General features: G+C 36.9%; 2 protein-coding genes across 2 annotated transcripts in view; one reads left to right on the plus strand and one right to left on the minus strand.

Annotated features, from left to right (window-relative positions):
* LOC121407326 (casein kinase II subunit alpha-like) overlaps nt 1–13,143 on the minus strand; it is a 38,182-nt gene extending 25,039 nt beyond the window's left edge. Inside the window, exons 1-2 of the mRNA XM_041598363.1 lie at nt 12,406–13,143; nt 634–745 (exon numbers count right to left, since the gene is read on the minus strand). Coding sequence (XP_041454297.1) covers nt 634–745; nt 12,406–12,500 — 207 coding nt within the window. The 5' untranslated portion in view covers nt 12,501–13,143. The remainder of the gene's footprint in view (nt 1–633; nt 746–12,405) is intronic.
* A 7,147-nt stretch (nt 13,144–20,290) lies between these two features.
* Nucleotides 20,291–24,661, plus strand: LOC121407327 (cilia- and flagella-associated protein 20-like). Its single transcript, XM_041598364.1, has 5 exons — nt 20,291–20,474; nt 21,078–21,157; nt 21,786–22,020; nt 23,458–23,523; nt 24,036–24,661. The coding sequence occupies exons 1-5, from the start codon at nt 20,391–20,393 to the stop codon at nt 24,156–24,158; spliced, it is 588 nt and encodes a 195-aa protein (XP_041454298.1). The 5' UTR covers nt 20,291–20,390; the 3' UTR covers nt 24,159–24,661.

The raw sequence follows: 24,661 nt of genomic DNA on the forward strand, positions 1-24,661 counted from the left end.
TATCGAGGTGCACAGCGCCTACACACATCGATATGCGTTTCCAGAGTCTTTTGCGCTGCCCGATAGATCCAAGTTTCCCCAATTTTACATCTTGTAATCAGTTCCTTGGACCCCCCATTATGTGGCTTCATGAGGCACACCCCCATCAAAATATAATGTACCACTGTCAAAATCTACTTTGAATGCAAGGGGGGGGGGGAATTTCCCCCTGAACATGTAGAATTACTATTGTTGCATCTTACATTTATTGTAATTCAATAAAGTGCTCTTATTTGAAATAAGTCTGTATTTCATTTCACACAAAAGAAATAGTTCAGAATTAATTCATTAATCATTATATCAGTTCAGAAACATTCCACAGAATTGGCAAAATTGAATAAACTGTCAGAGTAAAGTAAACTTTACTTTTATTATAAAAAAAAAGAAATTATCTTTACAAGATGAGCAATTGTAACTGAGCACACGTGTCACATTTGGTCTTCAATCTTTCTGGGTATGATTCTATGTGAATATGTAACCTATGCAAATAACATATCTCTCGTCCAAATTTACTATTCATTTTTAGATTTATCAATGTGAATGTCATGTCAGTTTCTTTCGGAAAGTAATTCATGTAGATCAAGATCAACTCACCTTCAAGATTTTGATCACACACTTTTCATTGCTGGTGATATTAACTGCCTCAAAGACCTCACTGTACTTCCCCCTTCCCAGCTTCCTGACGATCTGATAGTCATCCTGTTGCCTGCAACAACATTGGAAGAAAAAGAAAAGAACGGCCATTAAGGCGATGATGCAACCCTTGATTGCAGAGGACATGGTCCCTTCCACCCCCACAATGTGTACATGGAGAGGATAAATGACACTGCAACAGACAAGTCACAGAGAGCAGGAGTTGGCTCTCACGGACACAGACTGTTCACTCTTAATCGAATAGACATTCATACATGTATATCCAGTCTGGAGGCAGTACCGTATCTTGTTCTGTATGTGTTTTAATGACTGGTAGGGTGCCTGCATCTAGCATATCTGAGGAATCTGCATCACAGAGTGATGGGGGTCGACAGGGAGTATCATCAGATGGGGCCATGTTTTGCCTGGGCTTACATCTCTTGCTTAATTGATCATTGACCTCTGGTCCATCCAGAATGTTAACTGGGTATATGATACATACAAGCTTGTCCTGTGCGAAAACAAGGTTACAGTCTGAAGTTACCAGTGCTGGCAGAGTTTAATATCACTCACAAGATGGTCCCTGGAAGTGCAGCTTTCCTTTAACATGCCCGTTAAATCCAGTAAACTCTAAATATACACCATTCTCTAAATACATCAACACATGGATGACATGTGATGTGAGGGGAATGGTGGATAGTAGAAATAGGTAGAGAATAGTATGTAAAGTATATGATGTCACATAAATGAGTTGGCTACAATCTGACATTGCAAGGGGGAAAATAAATCCATCCATGTATTCTTTTTCTCTTGTAACATACATTTATTAAGGGGATATTGGTTCAGGTGACTGGATTGTACTAGGGTGGGTGGAACTAATCAGCATAGAAGACAATTCGTTGTGTCAGTGCACCACACTTCAGCGCACCTGGCCAGTGCAAAAAAGCCCTTAACTGCCCTTTATGTTCAGACACAACAAATTGAGGATGAGTTTTTCCTTTTTTATATCATAACAAGTGGAATGCCTCTGGCCGTCTCACCTGCATCACGCGGTTCAATATAGCAGCAGTGCTGACTTTGAATACTACTCTAACTCACACAAGATGTTCAGTGATACATGGTTACTCTTATGTCAACTTTTTATGAACGAGACCAATAAACTTACAGAGATATGATGGTTATTCAACAAAAAACCCCAACATAGCCAAAGTTCATTGACCTTACATGACCTTTGACCTTGATCATGTGACCTGAAACTCGCACAGGATGTTCAGTGATACTTGATTACTCTTATGTACAAGTTTCATGAATCAGATCCATAAATTTTCAAAGTTACGATGGTAATTCAACAGATACACCCAATTCGGCCAAAGTTCATTGACCTTTGACCTTGGTCATGTGACCTGAAATGCGTACAGGATGTTCAGTGATATTTGATTACTCATATGTCCAAGTTTAATGAACTAGACTAATAAACATTCAAAGTTATGATGGTAATTCAACAGATACCCCCGATTCGGCCAAAGTTCATTGACCCTAAATGACCTTTGACCTTAATCATGAGACCTGAAACTTGCACAAAATATTCAGTGATGCTTGATTACTATTATGTCCAAGTTTTATGAATCAGATCCATAAACTTTCAAAGTTATGATGGGAATTCAACAGATATCCCCAATTCGGCCAAAGTTCATTGACCCTAAATGACCTTTGACCTTGGTCATGTGACGTGAAACTCATGCAGGATGTTCAGTGATACTTGATTAACCTTATGTCCAAGTTTCATGAAATAGGTCTATATATTTTCTAAGTTATGATGACATTTCAAAAACTTAACCACAGGTTAAGATTTCGATGTTGATTCCTCCAACATGGTCTAAGTTCATTGACCCTAAATGACCTTTGACCTTGGTCATGTGACATGAAACTCTAATAGGATGTTCAGTAATACTTGATTAACCTTATGGCCAAGTTTCATGAACTAGGTCCATATACTTTCTAAGTTATGATGTCATTTCAAAAACTTAACCTCAGGTTAAGATTTGATGTTGACGCCGCCGCCGCCGTCGCCGCCGCCGCCGCCGCCGCCGTCGCCGCCGCCGTCGGAAAAGCGGCGCCTATAGTCTCACTTGCTTCGCAGGTGAGACAAAAATTGAATAGATGAGCACTTTTCTTGCATATTGTAAAGTTGCATCACCCCCCCCCAATTTTAGAATTCTAACTGAAATTTTAGATATCAATTACACTGTAGCCTATCTCTAAATTTGTTCAACTCACAATTTAAAAATCCCAGATTTTTTTTGTGGGGAGGGGGTGGAAGGTCAGGGATCCTTGAAGAAAGTGTTGTTTGATAGCAAAAAAAAACAACCAAAAAAAAAAAATCAAGCACTAATAAAAAAAGTGCTTTCAATTATCAATTGTTGAAAAACAAGTCATGCTTAATTGCATTTTTGTCTGTGAACAGGCCTCAGAAAAATCTTTAAATGGAATTCTCAATTCTTCAGTAAATACCTGCTAACCTTTGAAACCTGGGAAATTATGATTTTCATGTACATGTACTCAAACAGGGCTAAAATAAGCTCTCTAGATAATGTAGTCCTACTGTAGCCTACTCCACTTTCAGAAACTGATCGCATTGATCATGTACATTTGGAACACTTCTACTTCCAAGTAAACAACAAATGACACAGCCTGCTGCAAGTGAGGGGGTTTCCAAGAGACTAACCTCTTTCTTAAAGGTCGGGTAAACAAGGGGAAAGCTGACAGGTGAGATGAGCATATGCACTAAACATGAACTCAAAGAGTACCATTGATTTGACATCCCATGATATTGTGAAGTTGTGAAGGTATTTAAGGGAGACGCATCACAATTCACAAATCACCTCATCAAAAATTAAAATTATATAAAAAAAAATGAATTTTACACTGTACATTTACAGATTTTGGGGAGGTACATGTATGCACTGTGCTGATAGAATGAGACGGACCATTATGATCACCATACTGAAGTTTTTGGGTTTTTTTTTTGTGGGGGGGGGTACGGGGTAGTAGTCAAATATTTCATAGTCATGTATTTAAAGAGTGCAAAGTACATACGATTTGACTACAAATAAACATTGAAGGGGAAAAAAAATTGAAGAAAACATTCTTTAAAAATCATTGTTTTGAACAGGAAAAGAATTAGGGCACAAGTCTTATAGAAAAAGGTAAATATAATATTCTAAAAGAAAACAAATTGGCCTACATCATACGGCCTATATACAAACATGTACTGTAGATAGAATACAGAAAATCAACACATAAGGATTGATCTACAACCCCTTTTCATACAATAATTGGTCTGACATGTAGAACAAGATTGGAAACATACAAGAATTTAATGCCTACATGTACTGTACATCAGGCAAATAGGCCTTCATACATTATACTGACTACCGGTACATCAAATGCACAACAATGAATCTCATTGCCTTTAGTAGCTTCTACATGTATATGTAAGGTCTTTGCTTGGACTTTGGGTATGCTTTGACTCAGATAAGCCATATGATCTTTTAAGTCATCTACCCATGATTAATATTGAAGGCATGCACATAGCTGCGACAGTAAGTACGGCTGGTCGACGCTTGTTACAAATACAATGCTACAAATTAATACCACTGATACTTGCCTCAGTATCATTCATTAACTGAATAGTCAAAAGCACACCAACAGAAAGGATACAATCAATTGAACAATAAGTCTGACTGAGAGTCTTCAGCAAAACATGTACACTGAATGTAAATATGAGATACTTCTACATGTATTCAGGTTACAAAACAGGAGACAAAACATGTGTGAGACATACACACATATTTATGTACAAGTTTTCCTTTATGCATGTGAATTTTTTTAGTAAATATGGAAATATTTTAAACAATGACTGGCTGGACAGCAGATAATATTCAATTCACTGTGTGGTAAACACACAAATATCTGCAATCCATAAGGCATAATTTCACACAAATTCATTCATTCAAACATGCACATACATGTAGATGTTTAGAATACAATTGCTCAACTAGGAAACGAATTGTCAAAACAATTTTATCTGTGTCATCTCAACATTCTTTCTTGGATGGGGAATGCTGGTGGCCATAATCACAACACTGTATAAATAACAGTGCACAAATCTGTATGTTCATGTACATTACATGTACAATTGGCTGTAAAAAGTGTTGTTCTCACAGAAATCAAATTTGGTACCGGTGATAAATGTAGATGTAGTAACAGAGCATTGGTAAAGTACAATAATTGTTATTCAACATCTGTCAAATGGAGACAATCTGAAAGATCATAATAAACAATCTATTTTGAATAATAAATGTACATTTGATTTAATATATTTCCCATCCACGTAATTTTCTTTGACAAAAAAGTGTGACATGTAGGTCTACGTCTTACACGAAGCAGATTATCTTATTGTTTGTAACAATCATGGGATTTCAAAAGAGATATCTACAATTATTTTTGACTCTGAGTATCCGAATTTCATCATAACAAAAAATATAGGGGAAAAATAGGGCCTACATAAAATCCCTTGAAATTTTGTATGATGCAGTACAAAATAAAACTGACAATCTAAATATGAATTATGCTAATTGATATTCAAACAAATGATTTATTTGTTAAAGTGTGCAATGTATGCAATGTAGCAACATCACATTATACACATAATGAATCACCCCACTTTTATCAGATCAATACTAACTGCTTCGTAGTCAATCTATTCGTCTTTTTATCATCCTTTTATCACGGATGTGAATTTGAGAATGGTGTCATTCCTTGGCGACTACCAGACAAGTTTAGAGGCCGACAGGCCAGGTTTTTTTTAATTACACTGATAAGGGCACCTGGCATTCACCCAGCCAATAATTCTACATGTTCATGTATTGCAGTCTATCTATACCGTGCATCCAACAAAAAAGGAAATCCGTTAGAGATAGATTTCACAATTATTAATTATGTTTGTACCATAAATTTGATAAGAATGGAATCTCATCTTTAATTCGAGACAATTAGCAAATCGTTCATGCATGGCGGATTACAGACAATAAATATTAAGGCATATCAGAAACTATTTGTGTAAAAACTCACGTGTGAATCTGTATACACTCTCTTTTCAGGGATCTGCAGACCTTCATTTTTGAGGAGCGCGATCGCGCCGGCACTCCTACTGCGCTCCTAAAAAAATAAGGAGAGCAAAAAATAGCGCTCCTAAAAAAAAAAAATTCACATTTCACATCTTTAAATCGATGAAATGGCCATCTATTTTCCATAATTCCTTGAAATTATTTTGATTTAGTTGAAAACTATCAGAAAAATGAAGAATATTCATCTCTTTCCCCGACTCTGATTTGAATTTAAACTTGGTAAATATTGTAGTCCCATTTGTAGATTTTCATGGCAACACGATGTTAAGAAAAATCTACAATTTATCATGCATGTATTGAATTGATTTGAGCTCAAGGAGAGCGATTCTGAGGAGCTCAATTGAGCTCCTCAAAAAAATAAGGAGAGCAATTTATCGAGCTCCACAAAATTATAAACGTAAAGGACTGGATCAGTGAGAGAAACTTAAAGAATACAAAAGAAATCCTATTGAGCTAATCGCCAAATAAGCAGTCTTCTCACCACGAACCAATCTTGTTCAATTGTTCTGCCCAAACTGGTTTTGACATTAATATTTCAAACTTGTCTTGTTCAGTAATGCATGAAGTGTTTGTTTCATGTTAAGATATCAAAATTAAGTAGAATGATTGAATTGTATGATAATGTAATTGAAATACCGGGTATCACAAAACATTTGGATTTGAAGAAAAAAGACATGGGAATCCCGGTTTCCTTTTTCTGGGATGCACTTTTGTAGATCTATGTGTTCAGTGAAATTTGTATATTGTACAATTGTAAAGTTTGCATACAATTTTCTTATATAATTCTGAATCTAAATTGTTAGATTATGCATCTACAATGTATGATCAATTTAGAAGAAATCTAAATGTACATGTAGATAGAATACATATGTACATTAATTCTATTTTGTTTTGACCATATTTCATCTATAATAACTGCATGTATTTCTCCCGAAAGCCCCCTCCCCACCCCCCCCCATATCTTCAATTCGCTATTTTTTAGTCAGGTTTATTGACACTTCTCCCAAGTTTATTTTCCTCTCAAATGTGCTAATCACTGACTCATTATTCCAATCCATTTCAATATATCTTTTGAAAATGTTGAATAAGCCATTGCGATTGGCCAAATGGAACATGGCTTTAATCATACAGGCAATAGGCCCATTACCAGGGGCCATATGAATACATGTAGTTAATAGGAAAGATGCTCATTGCTCTGGCTATCCAAGGCATACAGGTAAAACAAAGTGTAGAAATTCAATTGTACTTAACACGTTACACAAAATTTTATTTTCATGATGGTATGGATAGTCCCAACTTAATTGCTGAAACTAGACAATCGCTCACCAATGCTTGCTTGGTATGCACGCAGTACATGTAGTGAAGATCTTTGATAGGAAGAATAAGATAGGGATCCCTGACTTTAATGTCGTAAGTTAGAGCAATTACGGGATCGGAGTTCGGTTCGGAAGTTTTGCTCCTAAAATCGGAATCGGTTCGGATATCGGATCGGAAGATATTCAAAAACAAAAAAATACATTAAAATCTGTATGTGGCCGGCGCGTGGACAAATGCGGCACGCTACACTGATGGCAGAATTTGTTTTGATCTCCGACAAAAACGGAGGAAGAAGATGATGAGTTGTTTTGATCTCCGACATAATCGGAGGAAGGAAAATAAGATGACGTTCCAGCGCGCGACACTACCGCCGATCAACGATAGGCCTCTTCTCTACAACATCGTGGTGATGTCGGAGGTAATCGTAAACTCTTAAAGGTCGCATGACCTCCCGAAAAAGACGCATTATTATCCAGAGTTGTTTACCATGATATTCACCTTCTCTACAACATCATAGTGATGGCGGAGGTAATCGTAATCTCATAAAGGTCGCAGGACCTCCCGAAAAAGACGCATTATTATCAAGAGTTGTTTACCGTGATATTCACCTTCTCTACAACATCGTAGTGATGGCGGAGGTAATCGTAAACTCTTAAAGGTCGCATGACCTCCCGAAAAAGACGCATTATTATCCAGAGTTGTTTACCATGATATTCACCTTCTCTACAACATATCACTTCGATGTTTTAGAGAAGGTGAATATCACGGTAAACAACTATTGATAATAATGCGTCTTTTTCGGGAGGTCATGCGACATTTTTGAGATTAGCTTACCTCCGCCATCACTACGATGTTGTAGAGAAGGTGAATATCATGGTAAACAACTCTGGATAATAATGCGTCTTTTCGGGAGTCATGCGACCTTTAAGAGATTACGATTACCTCCGCCATCACTACGATGTTGTAGAGAAGGTGAATATCATGGTAAACAACTCTGGATAATAATGCGTCTTTTTTGGGAGGTCATGCGACCTTTAAGAGTTTACGATTACCTCCACCATCACTACGATGTTGTAGAGAAGGTGAATATCATGGTAAACAATTTTGGATAATAATGCGTCTTTTTCGGGAGGTCATGCGACCTTTAAGAGTTTACGATTACCTCTGCCATCACTACGATGTTGTAGAGAAGGTGAATATCACGGTAAACAACTCTTGATAATAATGCGTCTTTTTCGGGAGGTCATGCGACCTTTATGAGATTACGATTACCTCCGCCATCACTACGATGTTGTAGAGAAGGTGAATATCATGGTAAACAACTCTAGATAATAATGCGTCTTTTTTGGGAGGTCATGCGACCTTTAAGAGTTTACGATTACCTCCGCCATCACTACGACGTTGTAGAGAAGGTGAATATCATGGTAAACAACTCTGGATAATAATGCGTCTTTTTTGGGAGGTCATGCGACCTTTAAGAGTTTACGATTACCTCCGCCATCACTACGACGTTGTAAAGAAGGTGAATATCATGGTAAACAACTCTTGATAATAATGCGTCTTTTTCGGGAGGTCATGCGACCCTTAAGAGTTTACGATTACCTCCGCCATCACTACGATGTTGTAGAGAAGGTGAATATCACGGTAAACGCATTATTATCAAGAGTTGTTTACCGTGATATTCACCTTCTCTACAACATCGTATTGATGGCGGAGGTAATCGTAAACTCTTAAAGGTCGCATGACCTCCCGAAAAAGACGCATTATTATCCAGATTGGTTAACCATGATATTTACCTTCTCTACAACATCGTAGTGATAGCGGAGGTAATCGTAAACTCTTAGAGGACGTATAGTCAGATAGTCGTAAATATTACCGCGCATGTCAGCGTGTTCAACTAAATCTTATTTGCCTCCGCTTAAGATCAAAACATGTCGTCTTTTCGTTGTTTTTCTTCCTCCATTTTTGTCGGAGATCAAAACAAATTATCACCAATTATCATCATTATCGTTTTGTTCTTCCCCGATTATGTCGGAGATCAAAACAAATCATAATCTTCTTCTCCACCTGCCTTTCCGCTAATATCGGAGATAAAAACAAATCATAATTTTCTTCCCCTTTATCTTCTTTTCCTTCCACCGCTTTTGTCTGAGATCTAAACAAATCACCAGCGCATTTTGACGGCAAACATGTCGCCACGTGTTTTTTTTGTCTTGTTATGTTTTGGTTTTTCCGATCCGATTTTTTCCCCACTGGTAAAAAATCGGAGTTCGGAAAAATGTAGAAAAAAGGGGAAAATCGGATCGGATCGGGAATTGGAATAAAAATCGGTTACAGCATTACCTGACTTTTACAGTATTTCTACTAGGTTTTGATTTTACTTAAAGTTTTGCAGAAAGCAGGTAAAGGGCAGTTTGTCCTGTTCTCTCTACATCTAGATCTACTGAAGATTTAAACATAATAACCAAAAGCAATGGACCTGGGGGTGTTTCATGAAAGTTGTCAGTGCTGAATAAATTGTCAAAGCTGACAATTTCAGTGAAATCCTTGGTTTTGATTGGCTGAGAGGTACTAACTTCTGTTACCATGGCAACTATCGGAGTAAGACAAGTTGTCAGTGCTCACTTCATGAAACGGTCCCCACAAGGACTCTGTACAACAAGAAAACTGATAGTAAAGCACAACTACATATACAATAATACAGTGAACCATTGTTCATTAGCATTTATTGAAGGCCTAACTATTAACTCTACATGTAGCTTTAATAGGCAATACCGGTAATTCATTCATCGAAGATCTACACTACAGGTACACAAAGGTGTAGCATTTGGCCAATTTTGCATTTTAAAACATGAACAGGTACTGCTTTAATATTAAAAAAAAACATTTGTGTGGAAACTTACATGTACATGTAGTTTACCATCAATCATTTGCTGGATTATTCAAAGAACCCTTTTTGTGTTACACAAATATGCATATCTTTGCTTGTACATCAATTATTTACTGGATTTGCTGGAAATGTTCAGTTCTATCAGCCCCCAGTCATACTGAATAACGACATGTAACTTGTAATATCATCATTTTGAACTATTTAGAACATTGCCACACTTTTTCTAAACTTGTACAACTTGTAATAAAATTCGATTTCGTCTTACTATGGTAAAATACAAACAATTGATTCTTCATGGTTCATGAAATACTTCAAAATATCAATGTAACAATGGTAAATGATGGATATATCCCAATGTCAGAGTACAGCCTTTTTAGAAGATAATTTTCATGCCCTTCTAAGCTGGCAAGACCACAGCATCTCATGAAGCATACAGCGGTTTTTTTACCAACAAATTTGCTCTCAGCAAATTAGATGCAAGGATCAGTAGCTTGTAATGCAGCAGTTGTCTACTTGCTTCATGAAATGCACCCTGGGACAAAGACATTGGCTGTTGCAGATGCAGAAATATTGTGCAGTTAAAATCAGATTGCTTTTAAAGATTTGAATTTTAGTATTAAGAAAATAAAAAATTGAATAACAGTTTACCTTCATTTTTTTTAAATTTACACTGAATTTGAAAAAAAATGTCATAAATAGAGGGGAACTTTGCCCCTTTGACATTATTTTCTTTTTAACATTTCATCTTCCATGACAGCTGACAAGCTAGATGTCCTGCTCCTGGCTACTTTTTAATCATCATGCTGCAGGACATGACAAGTGTACATGATGCATGCAATCACAAAACAGCAAGGATTCTTTCACTATAAAGCCCTGAACTTTGGGGCCAGGGGGCATGGCTATCTCCATGCAAAGTCAAGGTTTCCCCAACGCATAAAAATTTGCAAGTATTCATTATGGTAGAGTATGTACATGTAGGCCAAGTCCATTAATACAAATTCAGGGGGCCGTTTCATAAAGCTGTTTGTAAGTTAAGAGCGACTTTAAGAACGACTGGTGATCCTTTCTTACGCGCTAAACCATCGCCTATGAATATACCATTTACAACAAGACAGGATCACCAGTCGTTCTGAAAGTCACTCTTAACTTACGAATAGCTTAATGAAACACCCAACAGGTCTGTTTTTTTAACACTTCAAATGAAAAATGAACATACATGTAGACCTACATGTACACGTTTATGTAGCTGGAAATAGCGAATCCTTTCATGTCTTTGCTAATGCTATGTACGTAGAGGGCCCAACACTGAAATGCCCGTAACGCTGGCCTGCCTAATGCGTAACGTTGAGACACTGTCATGTCAACACTATCATGTTAAAAGATGATTAGGCCTAGACGTAGACCCCATTTCTGCTAACATGTCATCTCATTAGTTCTTATAAATTGAATTTGTAATGCACCACTGAAAGGCAATCACTGCAACCACCCTGCCTTTGGGGAATCTACATGTAGATCTATGCAGGATTGCAGTACATGTACACAACAAACATTTTAAAAATTCTTTGAAATATATCATTTTTGTAACCCAAAATACTTATTTCCATATAGTTGTGATTATTTTTCATTAGTACCTTGGGGATCATTTTTTTTTTATTATTCAAGAGAGCACTCAAACAAAACTCTAATTTTGAGCATTTTTGTGGAGGCTCTCTGTTGGTATTTGGTTGAAAGTAAAATTGCACGAAAACTGTCATTCAACAATAAAGTCTAACTTTATTCTATAACACATGATAAAGAGAATTAAATTTACTTCACATCCAAGTTATATGATGAATAGTAGTACTGGAAACTGACAGTGTAAAAAAAAAGCAAACATAAATTTGTCCCCAGGAACAAGAGAAAATAAGCCAAACATTGCCAACCTTATACATGTGAGTGGTCCAGACGATCGATTTTAATCAGCCGTTTGGAGAAGTTACATGTAACAAGCAAAGTTTTGATTTTTACTAGTACAAAATGTTAGGCAATATTATAGAGAACAAAAATGAAGAATAACAGATCATTAAAGTAATTAAAGATAAAATACTAAAATGCTTCAAAATTGACAAAAGACAAAGATGTGTCAGAAACGTTGACACCCCACCCACATCATTCATACTGTACATGCTAAGGGAAATAAAGTTTAAAATGAAAGTTTTCAATTCATTCAATAAGTTACGCATAAAAGTACCACTTTTACTAGTAGTACCGTTAGTTACTCATTAATATCAACCCCTTGCCTTGGTTGCCTATGCCTTGATTTAAATTAGCTTGAACTTTGTGAAAAGCATTTCTTACCCCCATTCAACAACATGTGATTCATAGTCCCAGTATTCTCTAGGTCTATGAGAGTTGACGTCAGCATAAACCCTCGCCCTGCTCATGCTGGCCATCTTGGAGTTCGGCTTGTTTTCTACAAAATTCGCCAGGCTGGAACATACAGCACTGTGCCCACACAAAGTTGGCACAAATGAAAATGGACTGAATGGGTGGTGACCTCCTCGGCCAGTAGGGCTTGGATTGACCCCAAGAAAATGTGAATAGCTTGAAACAGGTACAAATGTACTCCTTCTGAGAAGCCTCCAAGCTCCTCGAGAAGCACGAATTATCGGTTGACGCCAAATTTCGACCAAATTAAGGAAGAATATTCAGAAACACGCCCTTCTTTACTCCAGACTTTGTGCACAAAACTTGTCACTCATTACGGCCTCGTGCTGGAGCACTACACAGCCACATATCCATGCAATAGTCAATGGGCCTGGTGCGCTCTTTTGAGAACTGCAAATTTATTTCACACCCCGCCTTTCACTGCCTGATCATTTTACCACTTTTCGAGTCGAATACAATGATGTAACCCGTTGCTGTTCACGAGAAATACCTCAAAAATTAAGGGTTGATTTATCAATAAATATACACAAACTACTGTTCTTCAACTAAGTTTCACATCCAATATTGTCATAGAATTTCCCGGCTTCTCGCAAGATGGCGAAAGATGACCTCTCACAGCAGAACCACCATTATTTTATCAGCGCAGCGTGAATGCGCGCGTCGCGCCCGCCCGCCCGCCCGCGCGCGCCATGGCCATAGCTAGACGCACACACAGTACAGTACAATGCTGCAGAAAACATACACACGCACCGTTCAGGTTCCATCATAGAGATGTACATGTTCCATCATAGAGCTATAGCTCTATGGTTCCATCATAGAGATGTTCCATCCATATCGGATCGCCAGCTCCAGAGAATCATGAAACACCATTCTGAAATGTCTCCCTCTAGGCTCTACTCATGAAGGAAAACCAATTTTGCGGTCTTTTTTATTTTAAAAAGAATAATAATAATACATGTAAAAAAATATATATGTATACCTATACTGCAAAACTGCAGGCTCCATGGTGGAACATGTATCGTAAAACTTGCCGGGGGGAGGGGGGCGATGGCAATAGTCGCCGAATAGTCGCCCCCTAAAAAAGTCACTAAACTGGAAAAAAAAGGATGGGGAAAGGAAATGCGAAGTGTAAAAGGTAAGAAAGTTTTTTTGTGCAGGATATTTGGGGTATATTTTTCAGCTCAATAGAATATTTACAAACAAAAACGAAACACAACCTTTCTCTTTCTAAATTCATATACAAGTTATTTATTTCTGAGAAATTATTTCTCCTTTGTTTCTCTACCCCACTTTTTCCACCTCGGCTATAAGACTAGTGTATTTCTTGCCAGCAAGTTTAAAAAATATACAAAGATCTGACCCGAATGTAATTAGGCCCAGTGACAGGTCGATCTATGAATAGGCAATTATAAAGCGCCATCTATCTAGAAATATTCTATTCCGAGGCGCGTTGTGAGTTATTACCCCGGCTTTAGCTTGAGCTGCCTTTCAGCGCTCATGCATTCAAGGAATTAGTCATGTCGGGTAACCCATTCACCTCACTTGGATTGAGTGTAGCACAACGTGGATAAATTTCTTGCTGAAGGAAATTACGCCTGGGATTCGAATCTAGACCCTCTGTTTCAAAGTCAGAAAACGCGTCCGCTGGACCACAACGCTCCACGGATAATTATGATCAGTGGCGTACCGTGGGTCAGCACGGCATTGAGGGGGCACCAACAAAAATTTTGAGTCACCTAGTGAGCGCGCTAACCAGGTATACTGACCTAAGTAATAGTGACATTTCAAGGACAGTGCCATTAAACGGATATGTATCTCACTGAACATATAATGCGAGCGCGAAGCGCGAGCTGAATTTTTGTACAACCCCAAACAGGGACATTTTAAGGACTATATTGTAGGAATCCATTAAGAGTATACATAATCTCACCATAGTCATCTAATGCGAGTGACAAGTGCATTCTGATGTTAGAAAAAAATTACATCTAAACACATGAGTGCACTTTTTGTCGTCATTGTAATCATGATTATCATACGCATCTTACTAATCAAATATTGCGAGCGCGAAGCGCGAGCTGGAAATTTACTTAATTCAGAACTGAAGAGAGGAATTCTAAGGCTTGTTTGAAGGAATTTACGAAGACCATGCGTATTTCGCGAACCAAATGATGCGAGCGCGAAGCGCAAGCAGAAAATTTTTGATATTCAGATCAGAAAAAGTTACATTTTAAGAAATGATTTTAGGAATTCATGAAGAGCAGACATATATCAGCAATCCACTAATGCGAACGTAAGCACGGACGGGAAGTGTTTTATATTAATACTTTAAAATGGGGCGACCACTTTAAGTAGTCATGAAAAAGAAGAATATGTTACTACATAAAACAATTATAATTCGAAGTGCGAGGAAATATATTTGGTGTATTTCGACTTAAAAACGGGATGTTTTAGTACAGCGAGATTATATATCGCGTTAAACAGACAATGCGAGCGCCAAGAACAATGAAGACATGTGCCCTGAACAAAATTATGTTTCATAAAGTTGTGAATTTTTTTAAAAGTAATATAACCTAACATAATCATAATATAACATTTTAATGAACAATAATTTCTTCTTTCCCTTTCTCCCTCTTTTTCTCCTTTTCCTCATTTTTTTTGCCAGCCGATGGGGGGGGGGGCTTTGTATACGCGGTTATGTTCAAAAGGTAAATTGCCAATTCGTCTACTGCCATCCCGTCCACTCTAACCTTCATTTTGTCTAATGCCATTTCGTCTATCAACATTTCGTCTACCACCCATTTCGTCCAGTCACCAATTCGTCCAATAGCCATTTGGTCTAATCATCAGTTCGTCTATAACCATTTCGTCTACAACCATTATTTTCGTCTACCACCCATTTAGTATAATTCCATTTAGGCTAATGCCAACTCGTCCATTAATTAAGTTCGTCCAATGTTCATTTAGCCCAATAGCCATGTCGGCTAATATTAGTTGGCCCAATATCCAAATCGTTTACTTATAAACTCGTCCAATTTTCAGCTCGCGCTCGCACTGTTTTATTTTTTGAAGTACCTATATCCTCTTTATGCTTTCCATACTCTGTTCAGGCCGGACCTTAAACATTTTTTTTTATCTTGCGCTGCGCGCTTGCATTTTTGTCTCACCTGCATAGCAGAGTGAGACTATAGGCGCCGCTTTTCCGACGGCGGCGACGGCGGCGGCGGCGTCAACATCAAATCTTAACCTGAGGTTAAGTTTTTGAAATGACATCATAACTTAGAAAGTACATGGACCTAGTTCATGAAACTTGGCTATAAGGTTAATCAAGTATTACTGAACATCCTGCATGAGTTTCATGTCACATGACCAAGGTCAAAGGTCATTTAGGGTCAATGAACTTAGACCATGTTGGAGGAATCAACATCAAAATCTTAACCTGAGGTTAAGTTTTTGAAATGTCATCATAACTTAAAAAGTATATGGACCTAGTTCATGAAACTTGGACATAAGGTTAATCAAGTATCACTGAACATCCTGCATGAGTTTTATGTCACATGACCAAGGTCAAAGGTCATTTAGGGTCAATGAACTTTGGCCGAATTGGGGGTATCTGTTGAATTACCATCATAACTTTGAAAGTTTATTGGTCTAGTTCGTTAAACTTGGACATTAGAGTAATCAAGTATCACTGAACATCCTGTGCGCATTTCAGGTCACATGACCAAGGTCAAAGATCAATGAACTTTGGCCGAATTGGGTATATCTGTTGAATTACCATCATAACTTTGAAAGTTTATGGATCTGATTCATGAAACTTGGACATAAGAGTAATCAAGTATCACTGAACATCCTGTTCGAGTTTCAGGTCACATGATCAAGGTCAAAGGTCATGTAAGGTCAATGAACTTTGGCCATGTTGGGTTTTTTGTTGAATAATCATCATATCTCTGTAATTTTATTGGTCTAGTTCATAAAAAGTGGACAAGAGTAACCATGTATCATTGAAGATCTTGTGCGAGTTAGAGTAGTTTTCAAAGTCAGCACTGCTACTATATTGAACCGCGCGATGCAGGTGAGACGGCCAGAGGCATTCCACTTGTTATATAATTGACATATCATAAATAATTCGACTCGCGCTTCGTATCGATTGTTATAAATGATTTAACAATCATACATCATGTTTGTAATAACAAAAAGTTTCCTGAATATATATTATAGGCCTATTGATTAATGAATTACATAATGCCGCTCAAAGTTTTTTTTGTTCGTTTCTTGGAAGGGGAAGTCCTATTAACACGGTCACTTCTTAGCTTTATTTTTATAAATCAACCTAAATATGTAATAATCTCATAAGCCCTAATTAAATCGTGCGAGTGCGAAGCGCCAGCTTAAAATTTTGAATTTAATGTATTTTGTCCTGAAATATGAAGTTCTGATCAATGTTTGCGATCCTGTACAGGATGTGTATGTGACTAAAATAAAAACAAACAGGATTGTTTAATATAATGTCTGGTCTAATCGAAAAGGGACCTGTTATAAGGACTGACTGCAGTTACCCTTGAAGACGATACATATTTTATCAATCAAATAATGCGAGCACGATGTGCGAGCAGAATTTTTTTATATTCAGATATAAAAAAAAGATAATTTAAACTAAAGTCTTGAAAGTAGTAGACTATTAATGATTGTAGACAAAATGAATATTTGACGAAATGATGATCGGCGAGCAGAAATTTTTTGATATTCTGATCTGAAACGGGATAATGTAAGCTGTAGTCAGGATAGTAGTAGACGATTTATAATTGTAGACGAAATATATATTGGACGATTAATGATGATTGGCCGAGATGGTAATTGGACCTATATTGATAATAATACATAACATTTATAAGGCGCTTATATACGACTGGTGTTTCTAAGCGCACTGTGCTCTGTTTATGGTTTATACTTGACTTAAAAAACAAAAAAATAAAAAATAAAAGAGCATGGGAAAATGACATAGCTATATAATACAACTATACTAAAAATAAAAACTGGTGTGCACCTCCACTTGACCGACCCATAACTGAATTATTTACTAAACAGGTAGGTTTTGAGTACGGTTTTGAATTGATTCACATACTTTGCATTATGAATGTAAGATGGTAGCTCATTCCAAAGGGAAGGGGCAATCGAAGAAAAAGCGCGGTCACCATTTTTGTAGAGGTGTTGGTGATTAAACCAAATGGCAATTAGACCAAATGATTGTTAGACGAAATGGGTTTAGACTAAGTGACAGTGGACCAACAGCAGTTAGACCAAATGGAACTTAGACTAAATGAAAGTAGACTAAGCATTAGACCATTTGCCTTTCAGACCAGTTGGCTATTGTAAATGGCAATAGACGTAATGAAAATGGACAAGTGGCTATTGGACCAATTGGCCCCAAAATACAATCAGACCAAGTGATAATAGACGATAGCTGGCCTCTGCATTTAAATTTATTTGTTATTGTTTACATGAATGATGTGTATATCTACTTAACTACTATACAATTGTCACCTTTGTAACTTGATCATTATGTATGTTTGATTTTATATCATTGCTATAAATTTGTAATTTTGATTTATGAATGAATGCAGAAATACCTGCTTTAAAAAATGGACATAAGACGAAGTGGCTATTGGACAAAATGGTAGTTGGACGAAATGGCAATTGGACGATGTGGATAGTGGACCAACTGATAGTAGACGAAATGACACTAGACCATGTGGTGAGTGGACAAAATGGCAGTAGACGAAATGGCAATCTATCACTTTATCACTTTAATGGGTGATGACAGTTAAATGACTATCACGATTTTGTTTAATGATGACGGTTTTATGATGATTTTACTGAGGTAATATTAATATGCAGCGAGTGAAGCAAGCAAGCAAATTTTCAGTAATTTTAAGACAGCGTGGTGTAAAGAAACGTATTTCAGGTGGTGTGTAATCATCACCTCAAGGGCTATACGTACAAGGGTGTATTTATAATATTATGACCATAAAGCATTATATCTCTTTAAAATAATGTGCACATAATACAGAGGAAAATAAGGGTAACTTATCAGTAACAAAAGTTTCAGACGAAAAGGAACGAAATAAAAAGTTCACTGATTAGTGGACAGTGGTGAGAGGAGAAGGAGTTAATAAAGAATAAACGGGGTACCATAATAAGCCATCACAGGCCACAATAAAAAAAAGTCTAAAAAATAGCAAAATGATGCAAATTTGAAAAACATTGCAGATTTTTTTAATAATCTTTTAATTAGATTTATATCTAGAGATAATGCAACATTAAAAACTTTGAACGAAATTCATATTTGAAATGTCATTTAGATTTAAGTGTCCTGTAACAATATTATACCAATGAATAGTCAAGATAATATAATATTCATGTCCTCATATTGTTTCATTAACTGCATTAGTTAGGCCTTATGGGATACCTTTTCTTGTTTATGAAAATAAAGCTACAAGATGCAAAGGCGGATTCAGGGGGCAGGGCACCAAAATACAACCTTACATCCACGTAAGCTCCCGGAGGGAGTGGCCAAGGGGCGCCGAGCGCCCCGTGCAAAAAAGAAAAAGGGGAAAGAAAGAAAGGAAACATCATAGAACCATGTGTATAGCGTATTAGAGCCACGTGATAAAAGATAACGACAAAACACAAAATTTCTACTCAAAGGGGGGGGGGGGCTGAAACATTTATAGTCTATTAATAATGTTCGATCAAGTTTCTTCTAAAATTTGTGATAATATAGTTCGAGTGCGTTCAGTGTTTGATGGAGAATATACCATAGATTAGAAATAAAAGAAGATGAAACTCGTTATGGATTTTGGCAATTTATGAATAAAGAAATTCCCCCAAGTAATGATTTTATTTTGTGCATGTTTTTGCATTTTTGCATATAATAACTCCTGTTTCAGCTGGCATTGTGTTTGTTGTTTAAAGTAGGGAGCCTTTGCATAAATTCCAAAAGTTTCAATTTAGCTAATATGAAATCTCTGGCTCTGCTATGGACTAAGCCGTCTACGAGTGTAAAATAAGGTATCTGTATAGTGACATCACCAGATCCCGTATTTGTGTTTTTTTTAAGCTGGAAGGATATTACCCAGCGAAACACACAGAGTGCGGATACAGGGGGCATTATTTTTCCTCAGATGGAAACATCCATTTATGATGTCACAAGTTGTTTTATTGATAGGGAATTCAAAACTATAGCCATGGCCGGGGTGGAAAACGGGGTAGGGCCATAGGGTAGGGCCTATAAGGAATTGGGGAAACAACAGGAAAGCTGCGGGAATGGCAATATAAAATCAATTCTACCAAGCAGACCTCGGGAACCAGGAAAATATATGTATAAAGCGAAAATACGTCTTGTCTTTTTTTTTTATTCTTCTTTGGAGAAAAAAGAATGAAAAAAAAAACCCCAACTACCCCCTCTTCTCTTTTCTCTCCCTTCGGTCTCCCCCTCCCCTCCCCCTTCCCCCTTTTTTTTTCGTTTGGGGACGTTGTTGGGGCATCCCCTCCGGCTTCAACCCCCCCCCCCCCCATGCACACACGTACACACACAGGCGCCGCCCGTTTTGACGAGGCCGGGGATGGTGAGCAATGAATGAAAATTTTAATACCCCCGAAATAACCTCATCGATTGATGATGACGAGATTGCCGCTTGGCGTTGCCATTCACTACGTAACTAAGCGACCACGGGTCTATTGTGATAAGTCACTAGTGCGAAACACACGTGTGTGATGTGTGTATTCTCGCAAAACACAAAATAGTGCTGTCAGTTAGCAACAAGACGCCACGAAGCACGGTTACGTTAGATCGTTCTCTAAATTTTCAAACTCATTGATTACTTCAACTCGCCAAAATGTTCAAAAATACATTCCAGAGTGGATTTTTGTCCATATTATACAGCATAGGCAGTAAACCGTTGCAGATATGGGATAAAAAGGTGAGTTTGGATGTTCCAAATTAAAAATTGTAAGGTGTTTTTATTCAGCAGCAAATGATTTTGCAGACCATATTTTCTGTGCATAACAACGCCCGGGGTAGCGGGGTGGATTCTGTCAGAACCATGGTCTCTTCAGAAGCTTGCCAAAATGGGCAGACTCAAAAGATTTTAACTTTTAGAGATTAAGACATGCAGCTGATTTATCTTGTTACTGTTAGAAATAATCTACGGTACTGCTTTTCAGTGTGTCTGGACTAATGTGTGGATAGACTCTATTATTAATAACAAATTAGACAAGTACTAGTTAGTTAGTAGGCCTAAACTAAAGGTACATGCCTATCCTATGCAGATTTTTTTTTTTTTTAACAGGACTTGGTCTTGGTTCGTATTCTCTTGTTTTCCTTGAGTCGGAATCAGACCTTAAGTGGAGTAAGGAACAGGAAGATGAGAACCACATGAAAATAGAATTGAAGATAAGAAAGTTGAAATCAGAAAGTTAAACTTGTCTACTACCCAGCAGCTACTGTACGCTTCTCACAAATTTAGAGCAAATTTTTTTTTTTTGTGTGTGTGACTTTATTTTTATTTTATTCATTTTTTTAGGTGAGGAATGGCCATATCAAAAGAATCACAGACAATGACATCCAGTCACTTGTACTGGAAATTGTAGGAACAAATGTCAGGTAAGTTTTTTTTTTGTTCTATTTTCAATATTGAAATGTCAGGATTAATCTACTTTTATTTTCAATTTTGACTTGTAGGAATTGTTTCCAGTGTTATTTCTCTGTTTAGATCTAGACCCAATTCATAATCAACTTGCTTCACATGTTTCTAATCTATATTTTACAGTTCATTTTTATTTCTTTGTATCCTCTCTCTGCACATTATGACTTACAATCTGTCATTGTTATTATTATTATCATTATTATATATTATTATCATTATCATCATTGACATCATCATTATCCTTACAATCATTTATAAGACTTTGTTGTTGAAGATTCTGCCGTAGTTGCTATAATATTAAAGATGTTATCTTAATTTTTTTTTGTGACTATTATCAAGTGAGTGATTGTTATTGTCATTATTATCATCATCATTGTCATCTATGTTAAATCTACTGTTCTATCTTTCTAGTGGTTGATACAATTTTTTATGTTTTTGGTCTTCAGGAATTGGTAGTACAAATCATTATAAGAGAGATATTTAAAGCATTAAATGGAGACCCCTAGATGTTTTTGTGCAATTCTCTGTTGGTTGAAAATGCTTACCTGGTAACTCCATATTACAAAATCTCTCATTTGCCCACAGCACAACTTTGATTGAATGTCCATCTGATGCAAAAAAGACCCTTGGTATCAAGCTCCCATTTTTAGTCATGATCATCAAGAATCTCAAGAAGTACTTCACATTTGAGGTTCAGGTGCTAGACGATAAGAATGTCAGGAGACGTTTCAGGGCGAGCAACTACCAGAGTACGACACGTGTCAAGCCTTTCATCTGCACAATGCCCATGAGACTAGATGACGGCTGGAATCAAATTCAGGTAGTTATTTATCTCTCACTTTGTATTTCATGGAAGAACTTTGGTTTTAGAGGGGGTTGTTTTCTGAACAAGAGAGCCAGTGTTTGTCTTTTTTTTACACTGGTTTGGGCTTGGGGGATGCTATCCTCTAAAAATAATTGACAAATTTTAATTTTCTTTTTCAGTAAATTATTTTTCCAAAAGCTTAACTTTCATTGGAGTTTCTTTGATTTCTGGAATGAAATACATGTATGTGATTGGTACTTCTTGCTTAGGGGAATGGGTAGAGAAGCCTTAGGCTCATTCTACTAGTCATAACAAAGATGTATTAAAGTGGAACCTCCTTGTTATGAAGTGAATTATCCTCCCTTAGGGAGGCAGCGTAGCTCAGTCTGTAAGAGCGCATGTTTCGGATAAGATCGTAGATCTCAACGTGAGGGGTTCGAGTCCCGCTCATGCCGAAACGCGTCTAACAAAAAATCTGATGCTATAGCGTTGTGTGTTATCGTGCCTCACCACTGTATTCAGTGCAGGTGTGAATGCAGTTGGAAAACACTCCGTCCATCGGAAAGGACGCAAATGTTGGTCCCGTGTATAGGAGAGTCATAACCTATATGCACGTTAAAACCAATACACTATTCGTCAAAGAGTAGGGTGTTCACCCGGTGTATTGCACCTGCCGGTCCCGGTAAGTCAAGTCAATCTTGACGTTCATATGCCATAATAATCAATATAATGATTGTGGGCATTAACGGAAAGACAAGACAATGTTTTGACATTTCAATGACTGAATTTGATTGTGTTATGTACTTTCTTGGTGTGTTTTAATGTTTTTAGACTACTATTGTGCAGTATCTTTGAAATTGACAAATGATCAGAATTGTCTTTGATTACATATTCTTTGCTGAATTAGCTCTTTGGCTCTTTGTAGAATTCCTTCTGAAACCTGTACCTGTACTCCAATTCTTCTGTGGGGGGAGCTGGGGCAAAAGGGCCTTACACATTGAAGGCAACTTTGCTACTGTGGTAATTACATGGAAATCATGACTAGGTTGTCTTTTGATCATTATCATTTTTGTGGTGTAGTTGTTCACACTCTCACCTTGTAATCAGAGGGTCGTGTGTGTTTGAATCCCATCCAGCCTACATGTATTGCTCTTTGACAAGGCATCAATCCACATTTTGCCACTCTCCACCCAGTTGTTAAATGAGTTTTGGAACTCTTATTGGAATGCTCCCCAGGGAGTGGAGAAAGGCATGAATTGTGTGTATGCATGCCAATAAAGTAGTAAGCACTATAACATTTTATTATTATTTTTTATAACATTGATGGAGACATTGGTTGCAGATGTTTAACATAGTAAGATATTTTATTTCTGAACAACAGAGCATGTTGACATAGGGTGTACTTTCAAGCACTTTATAATCCATATTTTTCATTTTGTTTATATCAAACAGTTCAACTTGTCAGATTTCACAAGGAGAGCATATGGAACGAACTACATTGAGACCATTAGAGTAAATGTAAGTAATAGCCTTAACTGGATTATCATTCGTAATACGAAATAAACATAAGAATGAACTGTCACTTGACTTATAATTTAAAATCAACACCTTTGTTAAGTCACATCTTGTCATTTTGGACCAATTTAGGTGTACACAGAACTTTCCAATTTTCACCTTTTAGGATAGAAAACAATTGTTATTCTTTGAAATTATCATTATTTGAAGGAAAAATCCTGGATGTACCATTAGACTACAGAAATGATAATTAAAATTATTCAAACATTTTCAGTATGCCTACTAATTTGATATTTTTCATTATATTGCTGAATTAGATATCGTATTGATTAGCTTAACTTTAATGACTCTTATTCAGGATTGGAGGAATATTCATTTAAAAAATGTCTCTTAAAGAGGCATCTCTAATTATCATACTTATAGTTAATGTGTGCAGGCTATTTAAATGACTTTATTTTTTTCTTCAGTAAGATACCTAGTTAACTAATTGCCTGGTACATTTGTTGTCTCCCCAGATCCATGCCAACTGTCGTATCCGAAGAGTATACTTCTCTGATAGACTGTACTCAGAAGACGAATTGCCTGCTGAATTCAAACTCTATTTGCCTATTCAAAAGGGTATGGCAACCAAGAATTAGCGGAGAACCTTGAACATACAAAAGACTTGCAATACCAAATCAGATTTGTTTTGGACAATGTACAAGAACATTACAATGTCGCTGGAAGACATTTTGTGCTTCACGCAAACTCATGGTGCGCCTTCTCACTTTAGAGGAGAAACTTGTTTTATGAAATTATCTTCTTGATATTACAATGAATGGGAACTTTTGAAATGGGAAAATGTTTTTGTGCAATTTGACTCAGAAAGGCTTTAGATATCGGGGTCCTAGGCAAATAGCAAAAGAAGTAAATGAATTCAGTCAAGAATTTCTGATTTATAATTATGTGCCAAGGAGAATGTGCTTCAGCAAATAGATGTATGTCTTGGATTCATGTAATAACCAATGGAAACCTTATGACTGGTTTATAACTCAATTTGGAGAGAAAAAGTGTTCTAACATTTAATGTGAAAATTAAAACATGTTCTATACTACTTTTCGAATTTCTAAATATCATTAGGTAGAATCAGATTGTTAATCCT

Source organism: Lytechinus variegatus, chromosome 2 (assembly GCF_018143015.1).
Source record: "Lytechinus variegatus isolate NC3 chromosome 2, Lvar_3.0, whole genome shotgun sequence".
Lineage (NCBI taxonomy): Eukaryota > Metazoa > Echinodermata > Echinoidea > Temnopleuroida > Toxopneustidae > Lytechinus > Lytechinus variegatus.

Bases quoted from the DNA above. Each gene is read 5' to 3' on its own strand.
- LOC121407327 (XM_041598364.1), top strand. From the start codon at position 20,391: ATGTTCAAAAATACATTCCAGAGTGGATTTTTGTCCATATTATACAGC. The intron at 20,475-21,077 runs GTGAGTTTGGAT...TCATTTTTTTAG, and splicing joins TGCAGATATGGGATAAAAAG to GTGAGGAATGGCCATATCAA. The intron at 21,158-21,785 runs GTAAGTTTTTTT...ATTTGCCCACAG, and splicing joins ATTGTAGGAACAAATGTCAG to CACAACTTTGATTGAATGTC.